Source organism: Podarcis erhardii (genome assembly GCF_964252035.2).
Source record: "Podarcis erhardii genome assembly, chromosome: 1".
Taxonomy (NCBI): Eukaryota; Metazoa; Chordata; class Lepidosauria; order Squamata; family Lacertidae; genus Podarcis; species Podarcis erhardii.
Genome location: NC_138497.1, coordinates 82355586 through 82364973, shown reverse-complemented (window position 1 = coordinate 82364973; position 9388 = coordinate 82355586). Strand labels below are relative to the sequence as shown.

General features: G+C 45.4%; 1 protein-coding gene across 1 annotated transcript; it reads left to right on the top strand.

Moving 5' to 3' along the window:
• Positions 1-9355, top strand: LOC309339016 (pepsin A-like). The gene is made up of 9 exons (XM_081856648.1): positions 1-151; positions 731-887; positions 1970-2087; positions 3595-3713; positions 5245-5444; positions 6332-6448; positions 6737-6872; positions 8073-8165; positions 9073-9355. Exons 1-9 carry the CDS (start codon positions 96-98, stop codon positions 9223-9225), a joined length of 1149 nt encoding a protein of 382 aa, XP_081712774.1. The 5' UTR covers positions 1-95; the 3' UTR covers positions 9226-9355.
• Positions 9356-9388: the final 33 nt, after the last annotated feature.

Genomic DNA, 9388 nt, shown 5'->3' with positions numbered 1-9388 from the left:
CTTCATGTATATAAGAAGCAGCACCCTGCTGTGTTGCTCTACAGTTGGGACCCACATTTCATTTTCATCAGCGGCTTGGGGATAAAGGAGACATCATGAAGTTGCTTTTGCTTCTGGGCTTGGTGGCACTCTCCCAGTGCTTGGTGACCAAGTAAGTACTGGGGTTTAAGCTTTCTTGAAGGAAAGGAGGTACACTCTGATTCAGAAACATCCAGCCTTATGTTTAAACCAGGGATGGTGAAGCTATAGCCCTCCAGATTTTATTAGATACAACTCTCATCAGTCTTCACTATTGGCCAAGCTAACTGGGACTGATGGGTGCTGGAATCCAACAACATCTGGAGGGCCACATATCCTAACCAGGCTCTAAACTTGGTTCAACAAGCTCTTTCAGCAAACTCTCTGTCTCTGATACCAAGCAAGCCATAAACCCTTTGCTGTGTCCCAGTTCTACCCCCCAAAACTAAAGAAAGCATTAAAAATTTTATCTATTCAGCCAGCTAGCCAGCTACAAAAACCCTGTACATTCCTAGGGTAGAAGGTGCCATCTTTCTATAGAAAACTTGGTGAAGCCATTCTTGACTAGGATCTCCAAGGCCTACTACATTGCAAATACTGAAAGTCCTAAAACAAACTTTGCTTTGCAAGCTTCAAGAACTAGAATATATATTTTCTCCTATCACCTTGCATTCTTTCTTTCTTTTCCCCCTTCTCACTCTTTGTTGTTTAGGGTCCCTCTGAGGAAAGGGAAATCCCTGAGGCAAAACCTTAAAGAACATGGGCTGCTGGAAAAATACCTGGAGAAACATCCTCACAACTTGGGCTCAAAGTATTTCCCCAGCCAAGGCAACGCAAATGCCGCTGAGCCCTTGGAGAATTACATGGATGTAAGTATTCTTTATTCATAGGTTATAACTGAAACAATACATTACTGAATTTTGGTAAAGAGAAGGAACTGACCAGGGTTATTATGTGCTTGCAAAATTGGTTCACTCAGTATAAAATTAAAATCTGAAAAGGAGAAGATCAGGAGTGGGACCTACATCTTGGTAACCAGTCAACCCAATCTATCCCTTCCAAAAATTCCCACACCAAATCTCCATTGCTAAGCATCCTTGGTTTGTTCTTCAGCCACTTCTATCCTTCACTGAGCCACTCCTATCCTGGCACTTAGTGTTCCACTGCCAGAGACTACCCTTAGGACTTCTCCAGATGACCTTTTTATTAGCATTCATATTGATTTGCGTCTACAAAGCTTATGTGGTAGTTAGACTATGCCTGGACTTTATTGAGCATTTGCTCTGTTTATTTATGGGGCAGTTATACCACAATGAACATTCATCCTGATCTGCTTGCAAGGTGTTTACCTGTCTTTCTGTTAATAATTTGTTCATCCCATACTTTCCCCATCATTTTTCTAATGGCCAAAAGTCAGGTTTTTAAAAAAAGCAGATTTGTTGCTCTAGGTCAATGGAGCACTTTAATCCACTTCAATTTTGCAGACCTAAAGCACCCTTAGATCTGAGGTATAATGTATTTAGAACAGGCATCATTTTAGCAAAGGTTTCCATGCAAACCCCTTCCTGAATGCAGAAGTGGTTTGCATGGACTCCTGCCAAATTGAGCAGGATTTAACTGCACACACCCTGTTCCCAACAGGGAACATGTATGCACAGCCAACATGGAATTTAACCCTGCCCTCATGCCTATCAGATGATGTAACAAGTGATGTCAGCTGATGGGCAGGTGGCTGTGTTTTGGAGAAAGTGGTCTTGAGGGCCAGCTTGGACTCCTGGTGGACCAGGATTGGCCCACAGGCCAGTTGTTCTTCACCCTTGCCATATGAGCTTCCAATGAACCAATCAGAATGGATGCTCAATAAACGGGTCACCAGGAAGAATTTCTGTCTCCAGGTGAATCTTCTGTGGTGCAATAGTAATGATAACACCCTGTTTTCTTCCCCCCACAGATTGAGTACATTGGCACCATCTACATCGGTACTCCACCACAGCAGTTCACAGTCCTCTTTGACACCGGCTCCTCCAACTTGTGGGTCCCTTCTGTGTACTGCTCCAGCTCAGCCTGCTGTAAGTAGCCTTTAGAATTGGGAATGGACTGGGTAATCCTTTCAGCCCATTCCTAGCAATCACTTCCTCAACGTATATTCATAGTGGTCATGCAAAATGCAGCCCTAATATTAGGCTTAAGTGGACAGTTGCCTAGACTAGCCCATGGCAGGTGGCAATAAAGGGAATCAAGGTGGAACAACAACACAAGGTCTATCTTCACATATGGCAGGGGTAAGGAACCGTTCTCAGCCCGAGGGCAACTTTTCAGAGACCTCATGTCAGCAGTGTGTGGGGCCAGAGGTAAAAGGGGATAGACAACTGCTAAATGAGACTACATTGCGAGCCCAGTCGCAGTCCCCCTCCCCAGAAATCAGGCCCTGCAAATAAGAAGATACATATACAGCATGTAATGGGATTAAATTAGGCCACAACTTTATTAAAATTCAGATGTAGGAGAACCTTGGCTTAGGTATTGGGTGTGTATCCTTCTCTGACCCCGGGGAACTAAGGAAGAGCATGGGTTGGTAGGAGTTCAGGGGGACACCACAGAACATAAGTTTATGTGGCTGGGCCCCCCAACTCCTCCTGTATGGGGGTTCTGACCATGCACCAAGTACTCATGGTCAGTGGTACCCAGCATAAAACCCCTCTAACTGGGCCCTGCTAATGCTGCCGTGTGAGAGATGCGCTACTGCATTACCCCTTGGTTACATTGATGGACTAAAGGATTCCGCCCAAGGCCTAAAATCGCAGCCTCGCCGCCAAGATTCAGAACAGCTGAAAAGGCCTACCACTTGCAAAAGTTTAGCAACAACCCGCAAACCACTCTTCCAGATGCTCTGACCAGAATGGCTGACCAGCATCGCTGGCAGCTTCCTTTTCTGGTTCCCAGCTCCACCCTGGGGCCGCAACCAATTGGCTGTTGGTGCACATCACCTGGATAACCTGGACAGCCATGGGGTTGGAGCAGCTGGCAGGCATGACCCCATGGGTCAGGGAAGCCCACTCCGGGTCGCAAAAGCTGTCCATGTCATGACTGGTGAACAGTCATTCCAGTCATACAAAGTTGGAGGTTTCTATTCACACACATACCACACACTCCAATCGCCACCCAACAGAGCAAGAGGCATTAACAAATTTCAAGGACACATTCGAGCCAGACAAAATCCCTTGGGGAGTGTGGGATGGGGAAGGAATGACCTGAGATGGGGAAGGAGGAGTCCTCAGGGGCAGGCAGAGAGGCCTGGAGGGTTGCATTCGGCCCCTGGGCCTGGAGGTTCCCCACCCCTAATATTTGGGGAAGTGACATGAGGGGATATTTCTCTCTGCATCTACTCAACCGGCTAGAGAGGAGCATTCCCCCTAGCACTGGCCAGGTGTTTTCCCCTCACAACCACAGCCAGCTCCCATTCAGCTGAGGTTACAGGAAAGAGCTTTCACATTGTAGTACTGAGGCAGCTCACGTCTGTATACATGTTAAACCTGAACGCCACAACATCACGGATTAACTCCTTTGTGTTTTCAGCAAACCACAACCGCTTCAACCCCCAACAGTCCTCCACCTACCAGGCCACCAGCCAGAGTGTCTCCGTCACATATGGCACCGGGAGCATGACTGGATTCCTAGCCTATGACACCGTCCAGGTAAACTGCTGGGGGACAAAGAATGATGGGCAGCTAAACACTGGGCATAGGTGGATAAAGAGGAGCAGTACTGACTGAGAACCAGTGCTTTTTTCTGGGGGTACTCAAGGGTATGCTGTACAGGCACCTCTTTTTTCTAGAAGCAAAGCACTGCTGAGAACCATAGAACTAAAATACATCACTCTTTGCTAACTTGGTGAGCTTCAGATATTTTGGGCTATGCTCCTCATCAGCCTCAGCCAGAACACCTTTCAGAATCTGCATTACAAGTCATATTCTATACTTTACAGCTTGCACTTAGTTATGCTAGATTCCCTGTTATATAGATTCCCTGCACAATTAGTAGAAGGTTCTTTGAAAAAGGATGTTTGTATAGAATAGGATTTACCTAATGAGTCCTGGCAGTGCAATATCTGCCTGAGGGTTTCTGTTTGCGCAGTGGGGCTCCCCCCTCCTCCCCAACTTGCCCAGCAGTGCACCCCCCCCCCCATTTTTTCTGGGGAGAGGGGTCAGGAGAACACCCAAAACAGATGGAGGGGAGATCGTTCCATCTGGCAAACTGCAAAACATTCACCATAGCACAATGATGAATTCCACCCACAGTGCTTTTCCTAGGTTTTCAAAGGACTCCGCAAACATTGGTCCCATTTGAATAGAACTCAGAATCAGTTTAGTGCTACACAAATGAGCCTGGTTCAGACTTGTTGTGTCAAAATGTGGTTAATTTAAATGATGGCTTATTTAAATAATCCAAGATCAAACTATGGTTTCTGATCCTGGCCTTCTTCAATAAACCATAGTTTAAGCTATCAGCAGTTCCAGGTCCGAAAATAATGACAAAATGATTAATTTAAAAAAAGGAAACGAGTTTTTCTTTTGTTCCATGGCAGAGGAGGATTGCTCATGTAGTACTAAAACTATGGTTTAGCATTAGGTCCAAGCCAGGCCAATATCATAGCAGTCCTTGCAACAGACCACTATTATGATTCCCATGTTAAGGTAAGGAGGCTGAGAGTGGCTTACCTAAGGCTACTTTTCCAATTTGTGGATGAGCTGAGCTTTGAAGAAGGGGAGTTCCAGCTCACACTCAAGATTACACCAGCTGAAAAGCAAAAAAAGAGCCTTTATTAGGGGTTGCTATATTTCAAAAAGTAAAAATCTGGACACAAAAGTTGTTGAGCTTTTATTTCAAAATCTCAGAGAGAGAAATTTCAAAGCTCCCCCCCCCCTTTGGAAATTCGCCAAAGATCAACACTTCCAATATGGGCTGCCATATGCCTGGGTTTTCCCAGACATTTCAACCGATTTCTGAAAATTCCACCCAGACGCCATTTTTGATGGACGAATTCCAAATGTCTGGGAAATTCTAGATGTACGGCAGCCCTAGCCTTCATTATGTTGCCTGGTTAACAAAAAGTACTGCCTATCACTGCTGCTACCACCACCAGCAGCAGCACATATATCAGCTAGGAAGTGGAATATTTTCATTTAATTTCATAATGTATCTGACTGTAGCTTTTCTCGCACATAGGTGGGAAGTATTGAGGTCACCAACCAGATCTTTGGCCTGAGTGAGACCGAGCCTGGCACTTTCCTTTATTATTCCCCCTTTGATGGCATCTTGGGTCTGGCTTACCCCAGCATTGCCTCCTCTGGTGCAACTCCTGTCTTTGACAACATGATGAGCGAGGGTCTGGTGTCTCAGGATCTCTTTTCCGTCTACCTGAGTTCGTAAGTACTGTATGAGCTATCTGAGAGCATTTCCCCACAAAGGGATGGAGCAGGGGCCCATTGCTAATGGACAGAGGACATGAGAACTAAGTAGGTTGTTTCTAGAAACTCAGCAGCAGGGAAACTTGTGCTGGATAGCAAGTCCAAAATTTGACCCAAATACCAAATTTAGCTTCATGTCTAAGCACAAAACTGCATGCAAGTCTTTTTAAAATATTGGGGATTCTGACTTTATTCCTCACTAGCCATCACCATATCAAGCATCACTTACGGCTCAGCTGGACAACTACTAAATATATTACAACTTATAGATGATGGTGGTGATGTAACACTTTTTATAAGTGCTTGTTGCTCTTTACTTACTCTGACACCATAGTCTTTACAACAGCATGGATGGCAAACTTGTGTCCCTTCTGATGTTGTTGGACTCTGACTCCCATCAGTCTCAGCCAGCATTTTGGGGTGGATTCAGTCACATACTGAAAGCTTATTTGGAGCTCTTGTGCAACAAGCCCATTTCCTCCAAAAGATCAATAAGGAGAATACCAGTAATTTCCTTATTTGCAATAAGGAAATTGATGGGGAAATGCAGTAGAAAGTGTGGATAACACTTGCTTTGATGCAACGCCATCTATCCTCCCCATAAACAAATAGGAATGAATGCTTATTAAATATCCAACATCATCAAATCTCCCTGCAAGCAAATGAGGATGAATGCTCAATAAACAGATCATCTGAAAGCACCCTATGCTATGTGAAAGACTCTCTGCCTGAGATTCTGGACAGTTGCAACCAGTCAGAGAAGACAGTAATGGCCTAGGTGGACAAAGAGTCCCACCTTATATCGGGCAGGTTCTTAATGTCCTCTGTTGTCATTTTCTTCTCAGCAATGACCAGAGTGGAAGCTTTGTGATGTTCGGTGGTGTCGACTCATCCTACTATTCCGGGAACCTCTACTGGGTGCCTCTCTCTTCTGAGTCTTACTGGCAGATCACTCTGGACAGGTAACGACAACTTCAGTCATCACTTCAGTCAGAGGCCACCAAGAAGAAGGTGCAAAATATGATGTGATCAGCTGAGACACATATGAGATTCAGAGAATAGCTGAGGGAGGGAGAGCAAGCAGGAAAGAGGCAGAGGCAGGGAGAGCAGCCATGGAAAGTTGTACCTTACACGCAATGGGTGGATCTCACGAGAGCATTTCTCCCACATTTCCTCATGGGCACCTTGTGGGCAGAAAGATGAAGGTTGCTTTCTCTTTGTCACATTTGACCTACCTGTGTTCTCTTCAGCATCACCATGAATGGCCAGGCTATTGCATGTTCCGGCGGCTGCCAAGCTATTGTTGACACTGGTACCTCCCTCTTGGCTGGTCCCCCTCAAGGCATTTCTAACATTCAGTACTACATTGGTGCAAGCAACGGTGAGGTAAGGAAAGAAGGGAGGCTTCCAAAGGTACCAAAGAGACTGATATGATGGAGAGTATGCATGTGTGAGAGAGAGGCGGGGAGAGAGAGATGAGTTCAATGCCAATTCTGACTCCTGGGTGGTGGTTGTTGTTTTTAAAAAAGCACTGATGTGGGCCAGCAGTGGGAAACATGTGGCTCTTCATACTCCTATCAGCCCCCGCCAGCATGGCCAATGGCCAGGGATGATGGGAGCTGTAGTCCAGCAACATTAAGAGGGCCACAAGTTCCTCACCTGTGAGGTAGGCCAAAATCAGATTATGAAGAAAGAAAAGGGGAATGGCAAGTTGGTTATTCCTCAGCCTTCCTGTGACCTTTCTCCATTGCACAAAGAACCTTCTGCTCGTGGCTGGAAGGCAGGGTAAATATGGATATATGTGAGTCTGAGGCTTTTTAAAAAAATAATAATTAGATGCTTGGAGTTTTAGAAAAAAAAGTTACTTTGGTGCTATTGTTATGGTGGATGCAAACAGCTTCCCTAAGAAAGATCTTCTGCTGCAGGAGCATTCCCTTTTCGATCCGAACTAGACTGTTGCCAAGAAAAGGTCATTTCCATCCAAACACCAGCCGGCTAGCACTATCATGGGATGGTTGTGCAAGAAGGTGGTTGCACAAATGTTGTCTGTGGTGGCAAGCGGCCCAGTTCCAACCCTGCCCTCATGATTTGATTGGTGCTATTTGTTTTCTATACTGCATCCCCCACCTCCACCCCAGAGCTGCCATAATCATTTCCTCTGTTTGCAATGTTCAGTGTGTGTGTGCTGCTGCTTTTGCAGCCAGAACAGCACCACCCATGAAACAGAGAAAGGCTTGAGGAGCCTTCAAGATTTGCAGAAGTAGAACAATCTTTAGGAAACCTGGAGGGTGGTGGGACTCCAGATACAGTCCAATGAAGGCCATGGAACACTGAATTGTTGAGGTGGGAGCAGAAAATCAGGGATGGAGTGGAGTGGAATGAAGTAGAGTGGCTGGAATCCTGAACAGTAGGAACTCCACACTGCAACATTATTTATGTTGAAGGTGCCATTTGTATTAACTAATGTCCTTCCCAGGGCCCTTCCACTTAGACTAATTGTTGGCTTTTCCTTTTGTTCTCAACATTTGAAGGCACAGTGCCACATGGCTAATCTTGTTATTTTTTATTTGTTCTACTCCACATCAGGTCAGCTGCAGTGCCATGAACAGCCTACCTGACATTGTTTTTACCATCAATGGCTATGAGTTCCCTGTGCCTGCCAGTGCCTACATTCGCCAGGTAAGGGTCATGGTTCATCTAACCTGGAATTTTCTCGAATTGTTTCTGTGAAGGGATCAGCCTGCTGATTAAATCAGTCCTGCTGGCTAGGACCCGAACCAATGGATTCAAGTTACAAGAAAGGAGAGTCTGACTAAACATCAGGAAGAACTTTCTGATAGGAAGAGCTGTTTGACAGTGGAACAGACTTCCTTGGAAGGTGGTGGATTCTTCTTCCTTGGAGGTTTCTAAGCAGAGGTTGGATGGCCAGCTGTCATGGATGATGTACTTGAGATTCCTGCATTACAAGGAGTTGGACTAGATGACCCTCAGTGTCCCTTCCAACTCTACAGTTCTATGATTCTATGAAAAGTTGATAGGAATCAGATCCATGAAGGGGTAATAATATCATATAAATTCAATAATACAAACCTAGGAAAGATCCACACCATACATTTGAAGTGCATGCAATGCACATTTAAAGCACATGACTTCCTTCCCAAGAATCCTGGGAACTGTTGTTTGTTAAGGGTACTGGGAATTGTAGCTCTGTTAGAGGGAAATTACAGTCCTCAGGATTCTCTGAGAGAAGCCATGTGCCTTGGATATGCTTTAAATGTATAGTGTGAACCTGCAGGGTGTGGGGAGGGGGGAGAGAATCTCCTAATGCCATATTCCATAAAATGCACAAGCATTCAAGCAACACATGGCTGAATGATAGGAAGGTGTGCTAGGGAGACAGCTGGTGTCCAGTGAGTGACACAAACCATAAAGCCCTCCTTATATCAATCACAGGACAGTCCCCACACAGCCCCCAACCTCACTTCAACATAGATGCTCTGTGAAGGGTCTCCCGTGCCAGTGAAGCTACTCAAGTGGTGTGACACAAAAGCCAACACTAACTGTATCTTGTTTCCCTTTGTTTCAGGGCCAAAATGGCTATTGCACAAGTGGCTTTGAGTCCATCAGCATTCCTACTCAGTCTGGTGAGCTGTGGATCCTTGGGGATGTCTTCATCCGCGAGTACTACTGTGTCTTTGACAGAGCAAACAACCAGGTCGGCTTGGCCCCTGTGGCATGAACGTGACAACATCTATTGGCAAAATGATTCCCTCAAGGTTGTTTTTACTTGCTGGGACTAAATTTAGTCACTATGCTCCCTCCCCATAAGCTGAAACATTAATAACAGTAGAATAAAAGAATATAAAGCACATGAATTTTGGTTTGCATTCCTCACAGACTTA

Bases quoted from the DNA above. Each gene is read 5' to 3' on its own strand.
- LOC309339016 (XM_081856648.1), top strand. From the start codon at position 96: ATGAAGTTGCTTTTGCTTCTGGGCTTGGTGGCACTCTCCCAGTGCTTG. The intron at 6,873-8,072 runs GTAAGGAAAGAA...ACTCCACATCAG, and splicing joins TTGGTGCAAGCAACGGTGAG to GTCAGCTGCAGTGCCATGAA. The intron at 8,166-9,072 runs GTAAGGGTCATG...CCTTTGTTTCAG, and splicing joins CCAGTGCCTACATTCGCCAG to GGCCAAAATGGCTATTGCAC.